At 44.2% G+C, this 17,604-nt stretch overlaps 1 protein-coding gene across 1 annotated transcript in view; it reads right to left on the reverse strand.

Moving 5' to 3' along the window:
- TECR (trans-2,3-enoyl-CoA reductase) overlaps positions 1–16,200 on the reverse strand; it is a 56,331-nt gene extending 40,131 nt beyond the window's left edge. The window contains exon 1 of the mRNA XM_060240723.1: positions 15,968–16,200. Coding sequence (XP_060096706.1) covers positions 15,968–16,141 — 174 coding nt within the window. The 5' untranslated portion in view covers positions 16,142–16,200. The remainder of the gene's footprint in view (positions 1–15,967) is intronic.
- Between the last annotated feature and the right edge of the window lie 1,404 nt (positions 16,201–17,604).

Genomic DNA, 17,604 nt, shown 5'->3' on the forward strand with positions numbered 1-17,604 from the left:
AGAGATTCAGGGCCACTTTGATATTCTTTTTAAGTTTCATGGGTGAACTATAAAGTGAAAACATAAAAAAACCCCAAGCATCTTTGTGTCTACACAGCAGGGCAAATTGGGGCTAAAACTAGACCACAAACATTTTCTAGTAAGGGCAGCATGGGCCAATATCTGGAATATCAGTATCTATAAATAGACATAGATAAAGGCAGAATCTCAAAGCTTCTAGAACACCAACCGAAACCTGACGTACCATGCTTTCCACTGCACATTGTAGCCAGTTCCAGCATTTTATTTTATTTTTTTTGCACATGGAAAGCCAAAAAAAGGAATCAGGAACAAGTAGGGGATTTTCTTATGCCAAAAGGGTTGGCACAGAAAAAGCAAGAATGAAAAATACTAAGAGCGAAGTCAGTAATTTACAATAGTAGCTAATTGCAGTTAAATGAAAACATGTTTCGTTTCGCTACAGAAAATTCTCAAGAGCAAAATACTGTCAAAGATTTAACAATTTAAAAGAAAATTCTTGATTCGTTTCACAGATCTTCATTAAACAAACAGCAAAGCATAACAATTTTTTTAACTTCCATGAATTCTGTCACGTGTAGAAACAGTATTTTAACGTATGATTTGCAGCTTTTGTTTTGATTCATTGTAGAGTTGTTCTTAATAACAAGGACAGAGAGAAAGAATATTATCAGTACTGTAAAATTTGTTCAGGAAACAGGATTTGGCTCGTCTTGATGCAGATCACGCCAAGTCTCTTAATCTGAAGACACAGTGACAAAACTGTTCATTTCACAGCCATTTACGATGAGACAGCGTGCATTCTCTGAGACTGGATTTTCCAAAATGTTATTTCTAGCCACTACAACCCACTGCTTTGATACTCAAAGTAGAAAAACTGTCCCAGCACTAGAAATCTGCCTCTGACACCCAGCAATCAAGATGTTGCAAGAGGAATCTGTTGGAACAATCCAGCAGATGGCCTACAAATCAGAGAGCACCAAACTCAGCTTTCAGATCAAAGCAAGAGAGATGTACATGGATTCCAGGGCAGGTGCCAAGCACGGATCAGCACCTCTAATAGCTTAAAAAAGCAGCAAACCTGATAAGTGCAATCCATGGCTTGAGTTACAGCTAAACAAGCAGCATGAGCTATGACTCAAGGTCTGGATCCTGTTCCGAATCTGGTATTCTAATTCCTGCTGCAGCTTCTTAGGAAGTCTCACCTTTTGTGTAGACAGTTTGTCAAATCAAGGGAAATGAAGCAAAATGCAAACTGAGAGTTATCTGTCATTTGCTTTGTGGAGATAGCTCACAGATGGGAGAAGATCACAGGACCTCTAGATAGTGCTGTAACAGAAGTAAGCCACATAAAATGATATAGGAGGGAATTGCCCAACAGGTGGGTGGCACTCCTCTCCTCTCTAACGTAACATATAATGTGAAAGAGTCTGTGGGAGGCACTTGTTCCACAGCCTTCTGTGAAGCAACGCGTGAATGCAGACAACCATTTTACAAAACAACCAGCTCCCATTTCCACACTAAGTTGCCCCCTGGTGAATGCCTTTTCTCTATTCATTTTCCACACTGGATCTCTTGTAACAGCAATCATTTCTAATCCTGGGAAGATCTGCAGTGTCTGCATGAGCAGATAGCTGGATCCAACCCACTGCTATGTAAGTATACATGTGTCAAGAATGGTGTCTTGCCATGATTGCATTCCTTATGTATTCATATAATTCTACTATGTTGTCATGTCTGCAGTATTCTTATTGCTTTGCTTGATTCCTTCTGCACTCTTTGTAACTTTGCATAAGTAACCGTTCTATCCTAGCTGGCTACATGCATTCCTTCTCTAAGTGGTGAAAGTCACCAATTATCAAAGAGGTGTACAATGATTACTGCACAGAACTTGACATATTGCTAAAACTCTCATCTTCACCTGCCACAACCCCATTCCCACACTGCTGGAGCTATGGACAACCAAAACGGAGATGGGGAAAGGAAGCAGACTGTGCATCAAACCAAAGTGATCCCGGGCTCATCAAAAAAGGGACTGAAGGACCTAACTGAGATGCCTTGGCATGTGGTAGCCAAATGATGGTCGAAGCCAGTAAGCAAAAGAGATGACTGGTCAACCACAACCCCTAAGCAATGGCAGTCATGACCGTCCAGAGTGTGAGATGGATGAAAGTCTCAAGGCTGATTGCTGAAAGCAACTTGGAAGAAGAATAAGAGCCTGCTGATGGATTGTCTCAAGAGAAGAGAGGAGAACCTCACTCTGCGGAGGTGGGCCAGATGCAAATGGAAGTGCAAGAACCGGCTCAAACTCTGAGACTACGGGGGACTTTCTCTTGGATGAGATTCAGAAGCTTAGCCAGCAGCTACGGGCTGTACCAGCACAAGCTCCACCACTCCAGGTACTCCCTGCCCAGGTGCCCCCAGGAGATGGATGACCAATCCCAGGACAGCCAGCACCACGGGTGGGTGGCCAGCTGGGAGTTCCAGCTGCCCCCACAAGGCCAATGGTGCTGGCCCCAATACAACCAGTGGCGCCAGGAGGGATTGTTCCATGAAACCCACCAGGGGCCAAGGTTTGGACATGAAATTTGATGGAGATCCATTCACACTGTGCTATTTCTCAGTTCAAGCCTGCAGCTACATGCGAGAGTGGGAGCTTCTATTTCCATCAGAAGCTAGCAAAGTGAACTACTGGGGGTCAAAGCTAGCAGGAGCAGCTGCCAATTGGTATGTGACCCTGTACGAGGCTCAAGCAGCAGAATTGAGAACAGCCAGTGGGTTCCTGCAAGCTCCGACTACAGTTTGAGGACCCACTCCAAGAGATGAGAGCAAAAGCATCACTGCAACACTTCTATCAAAGAGTAAAATCAGTACGCGAATTCTCAGTGGAATTCTGATCCCACTCTATGAAGGTTTGCGGGGATGGGATGGGATGAACAGATGAAGGTGGGCCAATACCGGAACAACCTGAATGTATCACTCCTAGACACAGCGCTGATGCAAGACAACCCAGACACCCTCTTGAGGTGGATCTAACTGGTGTGCAAGGTGGAAAACCACCAGCAGATGATCACACTGCAGTAGCAACAGCAGTCAGGCCAAGGGGGCAAGGAGACTCAGTCTGGGGAACAGAAAACACCCACACAGACTGAAAAGGAAAGGTGAATGAAGCACTGGCTGTGTTTCCAATGAAGGGGTGCCAATCACATAGCCACTGACTGCCCGGCCGGCCCTCAGGTCACCACCACGACTCCAAAAAAATAAGATGGCAAAGAGGACGGTTGGATGGAACTGGCTGCAAGGGAGGCAAAGGAGCAGCTGCGACTTTCAACATCGTGCTGGACACCCTGCCCAAACCAGCATACCATCCTCCAGTGGGAACAGTAGCAAAGAACAGCCCGGAGGTCCGAAGAGTCACCAAGCCGTTATGGGTGAGAACGGGAACTTTGTTTTTTGTCCCCATTACTCTGGTGAACCCAAAACTGCAGAGATTCATATATAATAAAGCTTTGTTAGACTCGGAGTGCACCAGAGACTTAATAACTCCTCAAGTGGTGGAGGGTCTAGGACTAGTGTCTGACGCCCTTCCAGAACCCATGCAGTTTGAACAAATGGATGGCACCCCAATGAGGAGAGATCTGTGTACAAGAGAAAAACAGGTTGCTTACCTGTAACTGATGATCTTCGAGTAGTCATCTGTGCATTCACATTGATGGGATATAGTGCGCCTGCGCCGATCCTGATCGGTACTTCAAAGCCTAGAAACCAGGATTTTTGCGCCCCTCCCACCGGGCATGTGCGGCTCCCCACCACACATGTCCAATGAGACAGGCATGAGGATCCCGCCAGTTCCTTCTGATCATTGTAAGCCCTTGGAGAACCGACAGCAGTGGGGAAGGAGAACGGGGAGTGTGAATGCAGATGACCACTCAAAGATCATCAGTTACATCCAAGCAACCTGTTTATCTTCTTCGTGGTCTCTGTGCTTCACACTGAGGGAGACTGACAAGCCATAAGACCTACCTGGAGGAGGGTGCTGGGAGGTACTCAGAAAACCGCTGCTTGTAGCACTGCTGTGCCCACCGAGGCACACTGACTCCATCGGACGTCCAGAGCGTAGTGGCAAATGAAGGTATGGGGCATAGCCCACGTGGCTGCTCTACAGATGTCTTGCAACATGACCCCTCTGAGGAAAGCCGTGGAAGAGGCCACTGCCCTGGTGGAGTGCGCCCTCACAGGACCCGGTAGGGGCTGTTTGGTCAACAAGTAGCAAAGTCTTATGGTTTCTACAATCCATTTCGATAAGCGCTGGGAGGATATACCGTCTGAGCGTACTGGATGTGTATGATTCAAATAACAAAGTGGATTTCTTGGACCCCTTGGTAAAAAGAGAGCGCCCTGCGTAATCTAGCATGTGTAGACGGCGCTCCTCAGCAGTCGTAGGGTTAGGGTAAAAGGTGGGCAAGTTGATGTCCGCAAACAGGTGGAACTCAGACACAACCTTGGGGAGGAAGTCCAAATCAGGAATTAAGTAGACTCCATTCTGTGAGAAGGAGATGTGAGGTGGGTCACAATAAAGCTCCCCCACTCTCCTGGAAGAATTAATTGCGACTAGGAACGCAGTTTTCCATGCCAGGAGATGAGGAGAAGAATTTGCCACGGGTTTAAAGGGAGGTAGTGAGAGGCAGTAAAGCACCAACGGGTGCTCCCAAGGGGTGGTCGGGCACCTGTGCACTGGGGCAAGGCAGGCAAGACCCCTCAGCAAAGGTTGTGGCCATCGGGAGGAGGGAGTTTGCTGCTACACTTCTTGCAGCGCTTGAAGCACCACCACAATTTTTCCATGCGCCCAAGAGGGAAAGTTATGCGGGCTTCCCCCCACCCCCCGGGGAGGGAGCAAGATAAACTCACACACTCCAAGTGTCCGTGTGTTTTGATCAGGTTACGTTGAGACGAGGAGAAAAGGTAACAATGAGAGGAAAAAAGGCAACGAAGATAAATACCGAGAAACGGTGAGGAAGATCCTATCTGCGTGGCGGTCAGAAAGGAACTGGTGGGATCCTTGTGCTCATCCCATTGGGCATGCGCAGTGGGGAGCCACGCATGCCCGGTGGGAGGGGCGAGTAAATCGTTGTTTCTAGGCTTTGAAGTACCGACTGGAATCAAAGATACTGAGTCGTTCCCCATGGGGTTGGGTCATCACTGGGAGAAGCGCCCCTTTGTAGTGGCCCCCTGAGCTAGTTTTGAAGTGGTACTGGGGGTGAGTTGGCTGGGAGACCATGCCCCATATGTGAAGTGGAGTGGTCAGTCCATAGTTTTTCCTGATTAATGGTAGAAAGAACATATTTGGTCAGAAAAATAGGGACCCAGCCTTCCCTCGACTTATGAGCATGTCTGTCTCACCTGTGAGGAAAGCAACAAAGCTCCAGGAGTACCGGGATCTCAAACAAGTATTTGAGGAAAAAGAGACAGATAAACTCCCCCACCCCCCATTGTTCAAAAGACTGTGCTATAGAACTGATTTCTGGGGAGCCTCTGCCAAAAGCCAAGTTGTACTCTATGAGTAGAACGGGGAGGGCGGAGCTACAGAAATTTTTGGAACTAAACTTGAAGCAACTCAGCTAGTTTACCCCATGCTGCTCCAGGGAGGCTGCTGAACTTGATCAATGAAATGTTAAGAAAATTATTGTACAAAGGGATGATCATTTATTTAGATGTGTTAATTTATTAGCAAGACCTGGAGTCCCATGTTAAATTGGTGAGAGGGGCCCTTTTCATCCTGTACCAACACAAACTATTTGCTAAGTTATTGAAATGTGAATTCCACAACGCTTAACTAGACTTCTTGGGTTATCGAGTTTTAAAACGTGGGCTGGGAATGGACCCAGAATAGGTCAAGGCTGTGAATGACTGGGAGCGCACCAATTACAACCTTTTCTGGGATTTGCCAATTTCTAGAGTGTTCATTGAAAACTTTGCTCAAGTAGCCCTACCGCACTTACCGACCTGCTAAAAACTAAAGGGAAACAACCACAGCATAAGCATCCAGGGGCGAAATTGGGAGTGCCAACATGCATTCGACACCTGTGCTTTTGTATCAAAGAAGTTTGACTCCATGAAGTGTAATTGGTTAGTGAAAGACAAAGAAGCCACCGTCATTAAATTAGCCCTAATGACTTGGCCGCAGTGGCCGGAGGGCACAAAAACTTAGAGACACTCAAAACCCCACACAATTTGGGGACAAAGCAGTTGAGGTGGGTGGAGTTCTTTTACAAGTTCAAGTTCACTCTGAAATACCTCCCAGGGAAGTGCAACTTCTTGGCTGACGCCCAGTCCCACCTCCATCAACATGAAAGCAGGCGGGAAGAGATAACAGACACTATATTCATGCCCTCGCACTTGGGAAGGGCTGCTGTTACTCATAGCCAACCAAAGTGGGGCCTGCCTCCTTGTACAGACAATGAACTGCTAGAAAAAAATCAAAGCCAAGTCACTGCCAGTAAGGGAGGCGGACTTCAAAAAGGACCTAGAGCGAAAAGAGGATGGGTGTCTGTATAAAGATGACAGGCTTTATATTGCAGCTAGTCTCTGAAAAGACATTTTGCAAAAAGCTCATGATAGTAAATTAACTGGACATTTTGGGCATGTGAAAACATTACTTTTAGGAGAAAGACAGTTTCAGTGGCCAGGCATGGAGGAGGACATTTCACAATATGTTGCCTGTCACCTCTCCTGTGTGTGTTATGGCAAAGAAAAAGGGGGCAAACTGCAACCACTAGAAACCGTCAAGAGGCCATGGGAAGTGATTTCTATGGGTTTTATTACTGATCTGCCCCCCAGCAAAGGAAAAACAGTGATTTTGGTGGTGGTGGACACTTTTTCCAAGCAAACCCATTTATCCCATGTGTCAAATTACCTACTGCCAAATGGTTGGCTAGGCCGGTATATCCCATTCGCAGGGTCGTGACCCGGCACCAGACCATGGAAGCCTCAATACTGGCTCTGCTCTGCTTCCTTCCCTCCCTCCTCTCTCTGTTGTGCTGAGAAAAGCTAGCCTTGAAGACTGACACAGACTGCAAAGCCTGAGCTCCTTTTGGCTTCCTTCCTTCCCCCGTCTCTGTGTTGTGCAGAGAAAAGCTAGGCTTGAAGACTGACACAGGCTACAAAGCCTGAGCTCTGTTTTGCTTCCTTCCTTCCCCCGTTTCTGTGTTGTGCAGAGAAAAGCTAGCCTTGAAGACTGACACAGACTGCAAAGCCTGAGCTCCTTTTGGCTTCCTTCCTTCCCCCGTCTCTGTGTTGTGCAGAGAGGAGCTGGGCTGCCTCTCCTTCCTTCTCCACCCCGCCCCCCAGTGTTTGAGAGAAAAGCCGGAGTCCACTGACACTTTAGACCCACGAAGTGTTCTTCAAGGTATGAGCTTTCATGTGCAGTATGTTCTTTTGGGGAGCTTTCCAGGGAGGCCTGGGCAGCAAAGGAGGGGGGAATTTTTTTTCAGCCGGGAGGAGCAGGGAGTGGGCATTCAAGCAGCTTTTTTTTTTTTAACCAAACGACTCCTGGGCAGAATTGTTGCTGGCTGGAGTCATCTGATGGTAAGGCTTTTTTCCCCTTGTCCCCTTTTTCTTCTTTCCCTGCAAGTGATGCTCTGTCTTGAGGGGTGACATGATAGAGGTTTACAAGATAATGCATGGGATGGAGAAAGTAGAGAAAGAAGTACTTTTCTCCCTTTCTCACAATACGAGAACTCGTGGGCATTCGATGAAATTGCTGAGCAGACAGGTTAAAACAGATAAAAGGAAGTACTTCTTCACCCAAAGGGTGATTAACATGTGGAATTCACTGCCACAGGAGGTGGTGGCGGCCACAAGCATGGCCACCTTCAAGAGGGGGTTAGATAAAAATATGGAGCAGAGGTCCATCAGTGGCTATTAGCCACAGTGTGTGTGTGTGTATATATATATATATATATTTGGCCGCTGTGTGACACAGAATGTTGGACTGGATGGGCCATTGGCCTGATCTAACATGGCTTCTCTTATGTTCTTATGTCCGTATTCTTGGTGCTGTGGGAGGGGGGAAGCAACAGTGGGAGGGCTTCTAGTGCCCTGGCCCCACTGGTGGACATTCTGGTGCTTTTTGGGCATTGTGTGAGAGAATTTTGAACTGGCTGGTCCACTGGCCTGATCCAACATGGCTTCTCTTATGTTCTTTCTTTCCATGTCTTTCTTTTATTTTCCTTCCATTTCATTATTTCCCTTTCTTTATTTCCTTCCATTTTTACTGTATGAAACTTTTCTGTTCCTCATACTGTTGTTGCAGACATAGGAGCTCTGGCAATGAAAAGTTGGCACCCCCCGGTTGTAGCCAGCTGGAGTTGAGATTTCTATGTGAGTGAGTGAGTGAGAGCGATAGGTGTGGGGCCGAAAGAGATTACTGGAGATTACAGCTGTATATCTCAACAGCACTGGCACCATTTTACTGGCCCTGCTTTTAACAGCTATTTGACATACATACCTTGTCCCTCAGCTGGAAAAGGTCAGCTCTAAACTCCCAGTCAGGAGCAGAGCTATCATACCATCATGTTCTCTAACAATTACCTCCGCTAAGGAATCTCCTACAACTCTTACAGAATGTCACCATGAACAAAACCATGGTGATAGATTTTTGTACTTTAATTAGACTGCAATCACAGAACAGGCTTTTGGGAACACCTAATTTATCTACAGTCAAGGTGAGAGTTGAACAAGCCCTTGCATTATGTTGCTGAAGGCTTTCATGGCCAGAGTTCATTAGCTGTAGATTTTCTGGGTTGTATGGCCATGGTCTTGCATGGTTACTAGTGCATGGCTCATGACCTTCAAATTCTGGCTACACTTGCACTACAACTCTGAACCGGGTATCAGGCAATAAGGTTTCAAATCAACCAGACCTTGAATTGATACAAAGTTAGGATTTATTTGATACTCCATATGCACCAGAACAAAGAAGGTGGGACTGATACCATGTAACAGTGCAACGCATACTAAAGAGAACTACATCAAAGATTTCTAAACAAAAGCCACAATTCTAAACATTGCTGAGCTGAGGTGCGAAGGTTCATATGGTTCCTCTCTCTTATCTTATTCCTACGGTTTGTCTTCCTGGGATCGCCAAAAGGCTCGTCCCTGGAGGCTCTTTATCTTCAAAGGGAAATTCTTGCTTTTGTTAGTATTAGGGAGAGAGAGGTTCACATCAAGCACTGGCAACAATCTACAACATTCTACTTTGATATGCAAAGTCTTTCTAATGGTTAGTAACAGCAACTCAATATGGCAGTTATTAAGCTAAGCATTTTATTTCAGGAAAAGTTAGATTGCCTGACACCGGGGAGCTATATCTCTCAAATGCTCTCTGAATTTAATTTGTCAAATTGGTCAGCACAAATTGAGAGAAAAATAAAAGCAATGGGTTTATCCCTAGAACTATTGTCCATGCTGTCCTTCACCACTGCAGTCCAACAAATTAAAAACAGGTTGCTAGATACTGAGCGCCAAGATCTATACAGTCTGGCTAAGAAAACTTGCTCCCCACTGAGCTTTGAGATCCCTCTAGGTACTAGGAAAATGGCCTCATATCTATCTGTCTTGCAGGTGCCACAGCAGCATAGAGCTTTTCCCCTTGCCAGATGCAATGCCATGCCCTCTGCCATTCTTTATGGCAGATTTAACAAGACAGCTTACTCAGTCAGATACTGTCTCTGCAAGCAAAAATGTGCGGAGTCAGTTACTCAGATTCTTCTTTATTGTAATTTGTATACAGATCTTCGTCACAAGTATTTACATCCTCTTTTAGTTAGCATGCTTGATTGTTCTGATGCACTTAAGGTCTATAATCTTTTGAACGATTCTTCTGGATTTCAGACAAAGCCAGAGAAGGATAAGAACATAAGAGAAGCCATGTTGGATCAGGCCAACGGCCCATCAAGTCCAACACTCTGTGTCACACAGTGGCAAAAAATTTTATATACACACATACACTGTGGCTAATAGCCACTGATGGACCTGTGCTCCATATTTTTATCTAAACCCTTCTTGAAGGTGGCTATACTTGTGGCCGCCACCACCTCCTGTGGCAGTGAATTCCACATGTTAATCGCCCTTTGGGTGAAGAAGTACTTCCTTTTATCCGTTTTAACCTGTCTGCTCAGCAATTTCATCAAATGCCCACGAGTTCTTGTATTGTGAGAAAGGGAGAAAAGTACTTCTTTCTCTACTTTCTCCATCCCATGCATTATCTTGTCATGTCACCCCGCAGTCGACGTTTCTCCAGTCATTCTTAGAAAGATTCTTAGAAAGGATACATTCTTAGAAAGCTATAACACTATACCAAAATGTTTACCCATGCTCTTAATTAAGGGGCTGATTTCTAAAGACACAACTCTAAAGTCTGTTTTTAGCCTGCAAAATGTGTTAAGATCCATGTTAAGCTATTTTCCGTTTTATGCTCTGGGTGTGTTTTAATGACGTTTTTTGACATTTTATATTTTGTAAGCCACCTCAGATAGAAATTTTCCAAATAAATGCAAACCCGAGGACCACTTCATATATGTTTTTTTTTTTGTTCAGTATGCCTGCCAGTATCAACACTGGCAGCTGCCAGCCATAACCTCTTCCTCCATACCCTGCTTAAAAATTTGAAGTGGGGAAGGAGTTCCCATTCACTTTTGCCTTTTGTCACCATGGCATGCTTTTCACCTTGTCACTCCCACAAGAGTCTTCACCACCAGTCCTGCTGAGACATTCAAGGAAAAGACACATTTTCCTGCAGCCTTCACATCACACTACTGCTAGGGCTTAAGTGCCTCAGAACAGGCTCTGTAAGTCCTGTCTACTTTCCCGGCTTCCTACATAACAACCAAATATTTCTTGACTTCTGACATGACCCCGCTACCGCCGCCAATGCACTGCTCTCTTTCCTTTGTCAGTGGTGCAGCACCTGCCCACAGCTGCTTTGGTGACCTAAGCCATGGGCACTGCCATTTCCCTAGTGGCCTGTCCAGCCTTGGAGTCTGTGAGCTCACACTAGGTGTCACGCCACAGTCACCATGATCTGATTTTTTGTAGTGTAGCTGAAGTTGCCTTCCTTGATGGACTCTGGCTATGATACTTAAGTACAAGCCCCCCCTCTTCATACCAGATGTGAAACACCGCATGTATTTTCACTTCTTCTCCATTTAAAATACATGTGTGCAAGGGCTGCTAGCAATTTCTAGTTCCTACCTATGCTATATTTTAAAGGAATATATAACCAAGCAATGTATGCATTTTCATTCACAACGTATTTTCCTATGGTAACAGTAAAGAAATTTTTATGATTTGCAACAGTTTTAACTTCAGACAGCTTATAATAGGACAAAGGTTTTTAAAATATGTAGATACAGGGGTGTCAAACATACTGTCCGGGGGTCAAATCAGGCCCCTGAGAAATAGCTGTCATCTGCTTCCTTCTCCCTCTCTTGCTTCCTTCTGCATAACAACCACACAGAAGCTACAGTGCAAAACCCTCTTTTTTCTCCATTGGCTGAGGCTCCTCCCTTGGGGGGAAGGGGGGGGAGAGCTTGCTTTGCCAGGCTTTCAACTGCACAGCAGAGCTACCGAGCCAAGCCTTTCTTCCTTCTATTAGCTGAGGCTCCTCCCTCTCCTGGTCCCCTGGGGAAGGAAGGGAAAGAGACAGGACTTCCTTTGCCCAGTTTGCTGGATCTCATGAGAGAAATACAAAGAAAGCACCTTTAAAAAGATTTTTAAAATTTAAAACATTAGTACTCATGTTTTAAGTTTTTTAATTTTTTAATTGTGTTTGTATGCTTTATACATCTTCTATCTCTGCTACCTAATCTTAAATAGGCCCACACACGGCCCAGCCTGACCTGGCCTGGCCCGGCAAGGTCTCATTTATGTCAGATCTGGCCCTCATAACAAATGAGTTTGACACCCCTGACATGGTACCAATTTGTACTCCTGAACAAGCAAAGCAGTTAAACGTATTTTCCTGTGTATAGACCACAAAAACCAAAGTATCAAGGACGGAGGGGCTGCTTGTGTGTAACATATGAAGTGGTAACAAGACCAAGCACTGTCTCGTAAAACCTGAGAACATCTGGATACATCTGTTCATGTACAAATTTACAGATTTACAACTGTACAGCAACTGATCACCATGTGCTGTTCTAGAACAGAAATGCCTATTTTAAAGCAAAAGTACTTTTTTAAAAAACCTGGGAAAACATTACTGAGAATTTCTGCCAAGGCCCACAAACTAGCTTACAACAGCCAAGGTTCTGAGACTTATTCACAAAGTTCAGTTTCTTGCACTGGCTCTATTCTGCTTAGGAACTTACAAGTCCCAACAAAGTTTCAAATCCAGAAAGAAAGGAAAACAATTTGCCCATTAAGAATTATGTCAACACAGTCTACACAGAATCAGGTTTAGATTTGTATGTGCTTTTATAAACAAACTTGGAAATCCAGATCCTGCATGCACTGAAGTATAAACTTATTACTTGCAAAAAAAAGGTGTCCTGCACTTTCTCGTGCTCTGCCACTCTTCATTTCTCCTCTCCTGCTGAAGGAAGGAATCTCAAAACAAACTGTTCCTCTTCCCTCCATGTACAGAATGCACCTGGCATCCAAGGAATTGACAGAGGTGAATGAGGAGATGCTATTTCAGAAGGGTGTGCCCATCACCATCACCGCCAACCCAAGCAGATGATGGTGTAGGGTGTCTGAGGCAGCTAAAGGCCAGTTCCCCAGTGGGGAAGTGTGATTTTCTTCTCCCTTACAAGGCTGCTTCAGAGATCTACCACAACTGAATAAATTAAATCATAGCACTGAGGTCAACAATACTCATTACAGACTGCACAGGATAGCTTGGAGCACAGCAGGGCAGAAGCTTACTGGCAGTGCTGCTGACCAGAAGCTTACAGGCAGTGTTGGTCAAGCCAAAAGCCTGTGTTAAATTAGAAGAGCCAATGAAATTTACAAGTCAGCAATGCAGCCCAACACAAATAAGATCCTTCTCGCATGACAGACACCTAGCACCTCCATGGGTATTTCATATGCCTGTGTAACCACAAAATGGCAAGAAAGCTCAAATGGTGGGTGCATTGCAATAAAAGAATTTATTTACTGGAACTAAAGGCCAGAGTCCTATTGCTCAGCAGTCCTATCTTTGATTTACTAATCCTAGAAGCAGTCCAAGCTATCCATTCTCCAGCAATCTGAGCTGTTCATTCTGTGCTCCACTTCTCAATGTAGCAAAAAAGGCAACAAATGGCCTAGAAGGCCTTTGAAAGTATGGCACTTAGCAGGACAGAGAAAGCAATGAATGTTCTTTGCGGGTCACCTTTTGTATGTTATTTTGGTCACTTCACTATTTTTAGTCTTGTCTCTTCCATACTCAGTGCAGGTTGCTCATTTGTCTGAAAGGGATTACAATGACCACAGGATTTAAGCAGACATAGGCCCTATGTCCTCTACCATCCTGCTCCATTACAATGCTAAACTAACACAGCTGATACACCATAAGGTTGAAATACAGGGAAGAAAAAGAATGAACTCTTTTCCTATGCCCTCATCCCTTAAGTTTTCTAAACTTATGCATAGACTGGAATGCAGAGACAATGAAAAACACCCTTCTGGACTTTTGAGTTCATCTCCAAGGGAATCTCTCTCATTATGATTTTTAAAAGATCTCTACTTATGACTACTTTACACTTGCAAAGGAACAATTGTTGACCACATTAAGGGCTAAAAAAAAGGTAAAGATAGTCCCCTGTGCAAGCACCAGTCGTTTTTGACTCTGGGGTGACGTTGCTTTCACAACATTTTCATGGCAGACTTTTTACGGGGTGGTTTGCCATTGCCTTCCCCAGTCATCTACACTTTCCCCCCAGCAAGCTGGGTACTCATTTTACCACCTCGGAAGGATGGAAGGCTGAGTCAACCTGGAGCCGGCTATCTAAACCAGCTTCCGCTGGGATTGAACTCAGGTCATGAGCAGAGGGCTCTGACTGCAGTACTGCAGCTTTACCACAGGGCTCTTAAAGGCTAAAAACCCTTCCCCAAAAGAGACTGGCTAGCACCTTTTGTGGCAAATGTCATTTTCTATAGCATGTGGCGCAGCCTACTGCTTTTGTCCACGGAACTCAAACTGGTTTCTTCTACAGACAAATATAGGCCTACTGCACCATGGTTCCTTTACTTCCAGCACACTATAATCTACTTCCTTGTAATAGCTAATCTCTAGTGATGATTTGGTATGCTCCTGTCTTTCGAAAAGTTATGCATTCATGCGTGACACTAGCTTTCTAGAGTATCTTTACTTTACTTTACTCGGTGGGGTAGGGCGGGATATAAATCGAATAAAGTAAAGTAAGTATCTCAGGAATGACAAATCTGTCATGATGTAATTTTTTTAAAAAATCTGAACTCTGAAACAAATGAAATAAACTAGATGACTGATTTGCTTTTGTTCATCCCAAACAGACTTCTTTATTTAACACATGGCAGAAGCTCATATACAAAGTATTTGATCACATAAAACACAGATTTTTCCTGCTCCCTCAAAAGGATTTTTTCATTCCTGAATGAAGAGTACTTATCAGAAATGGGAAAGCCTGTTATGTTGACTGAGTTCTTTCCCCTGAGAAACAGCAAGCAAGCAACAGATTAGTTTAACCCAGTAAAAATGAAAATCTGTCATTTACCAAAATATCAAATTTCAAAGGGGATATTTAGGGTTCTTTCCTTCCAATGACAGGGGCAATTCATCTTCCAGCAGCTGCTGTCAGCAAGGTTTTAAAGGTGTGAACAATTTGCATATGAGGGTGTCTGTCACACATTCTGCCTTCTTGAGAAAACCTCCAGATCATTCAGAAAGAGCCAGAGCAGTATTATATACTCAAATCACCTCACTCACTCAAGGACCTAAGAATGCTCAAGGAAGGCATTTGATCGAGCTTAGAAGATACTTAATACACACAACTAAATAATTCCCACCATCTAACCTGAAGCTGTCTTTCTAGAAGATGTTTTATGCACCCAGCTCAAGAATTCCCACTATCTAACATGAAGCTGTCTTTCCAGCTAGCCCTCATGACTGTATAATTGGTGGAGGAAATGGGCTATACTTTATCAGAAGGCAAACAGCAGTACCTCACATGTAGAATGGCATTAAATGTCATAATTTTTAAGCCAGTCTTGAAACTGTGTGTTAACAGGAGCTTCTGTCACCCTATCTGTTGAAATGAAAATTTTATATTTCAATACACTGGCAAACATGGAGAAATGAAATGTCGGACTGTCTTTGTGGAAGCAAGTATTTTTATTTCTGGATCTTCAGGAAGAGCTAGAGACAAGGTCTTGTGCAACTGATCATCATCAGGCATGATGCTGGCTGACTCTTCCACACACGATAGCATAGCCATTTGAAGTAATCCAAGTTAATTTGCCAATAGCAAGGATAAAGCAAGACAAGAAGAAGAAGAAGAAGAAGAAGATATTGGATTTCTATCCCGCCCTTCACTCTGAAGAGTCTCAGAGCGGCTCACAATCTCCTTTACCTTCCTCCCCCAGAACAGACACCCTGTGAGGTGGGTGGGGCTGGAGAGGGCTCCCACAGCAGCTGCCCTTTCAAGGACAACCTCTGCCAGAGCTATGGCTGACCCAAGGCCATCTCAGCAGGTGCAAGTGGAGGAGTGGGGAATCAAACCCGGTTCTCCCAGATAAGAGTCCGCACACTTCACCACTACACCAAACTACACCATTATATTCTAATTCATTCTGCAAGCCTATCAGTATTAAAACAAGTTTCCAACACCTGTTTGATTCTCAGAATACAAAGCCTCCTTTTTAAAATATAAAACTATTCAATGTATGACAAAAGTTGCATGATGGAAAAAGCCAGCCCCACCTTCCTTACCTTGTCCAGGAAGCACAGCTTTTCCCGAGTCTTGGCATCAAGGATCTCCACCTCAAAGAAAAGGACAGCTTTTTTAGATTTCTTAGTAGTCTTGGTAGAGCCCTTGGGTCCTACACCATTAACATTCCTTTGTGGGGGGTGACCCCCCTCAACAGACACCAAACTCCCATCCATGACTCTCCACGCAGCAGCAAATCCCCCAGGGGTGTGGCTAGGATCACAAGCACAGTTTTGCCCACACATGGACCACTCCTGATCAGCAGGGGAGGCTGCTTCTCAGGAGGAGCTTCTTGTCCTGCAACCTGAAAAATAGCTTCTGAGGCAGAGACTCCAAGCTCAGCTTATCAAGCAGGATCTAGTGCAACACAGAGAATGGGGTTCCCTTCTAGTCTCTTCAGCAGGTTGTGTTCCAAGGCGTAAACTGATAGTGTGGGGAGCTGAACTACTATCATTCCCAGCTAAATATAAAACAGAGGAGCCTCCAGCCCAGTCAAACTATACCAGGGAGTTCTTAAAGACATCATCCTTTCCCAAATCCATTAATGCGATCCAGTTCTTTGCCAGTCTTCTGTGATATCACACATTTAGGGAAATTCTTCCTACAGTTTCTCATAAATACAAGCCTGCTCCACCATTCTGCTCTAGTGTTCTAAGATGCTAAATCAGCTCAGAGCAGGCTAGGAGAACCTTAAATCCTGCATAATAAAGGAGACCAAACAGCCTGTGCTTTACAACAGTGATGAGAGCTTTCTGGAAAAATACAAATCCAATATGATAAACAGAGTCTATTCTGATTTTACATATATTTTAAAACAATATTATATTTAATAAAGCAGATTTTAAAAGTATTCCATGCTCATTTTAACCCCATGATAATACCTGAACTGAAATACTGGGTTAGAGGAAAAAATGAATCAAGTGTGACTTAAATGCTATAATCAAATAAATTCAAAGTCAAATAAATAAAATAAATGTGAAAATTAATTTACTGGAATAATATACAAGAACATGTCCACTCATGTATTTCATCACACACCCCTCCCTTTAAACGGAAAAGGTCAAGGTAGTCCCCCCGTGCAAACACCAGTCCTTTTCGACTCTGGAGTGACGTCGCAGCACAACGTCTGCATGGCAGACTTTTGACGGGGTGGTTTGTCATCAACAACAACAAGCCTTTATTGGCATAAAACAGATTTTGCAGTACAAATAAGAATATAAGTAATATAAAATCCTGGATAATAGAGCGTGCAGGGGAGCTAATGTACATAAAATGAGTAAAATACAGGTAATTTCAAGTTTAACAAAATTAAATGAATAAAACAAGATATGGTCATTGCAGAGCCAGCCTCTGTCGGATTTCTATGGCCTGTTGAAGAAATTCGGCAACCGTTAAAGTTAACTCAGAGCAGGTGTCATTTAAAAGTCTGTAGACTTTGCCTGAATCAGCACAGCTCAACATATCTGCTAAAATATCTTTCAAATATGTACGACGAATATCATCATAAAGGGGACAATTCAATAACACATGGGAGATCCTGCCATCCCAAATAATTACAGGCCAATTAGTCTCCTATCTACCATTGGCTAACTATATTCTAAACATCTGTTGAGTAAACTTGAACAATGGGGTGGTTTCC

This window comes from Heteronotia binoei, chromosome 5, assembly GCF_032191835.1.
Source record: "Heteronotia binoei isolate CCM8104 ecotype False Entrance Well chromosome 5, APGP_CSIRO_Hbin_v1, whole genome shotgun sequence".
NCBI classification, from domain to species: domain Eukaryota; kingdom Metazoa; phylum Chordata; class Lepidosauria; order Squamata; family Gekkonidae; genus Heteronotia; species Heteronotia binoei.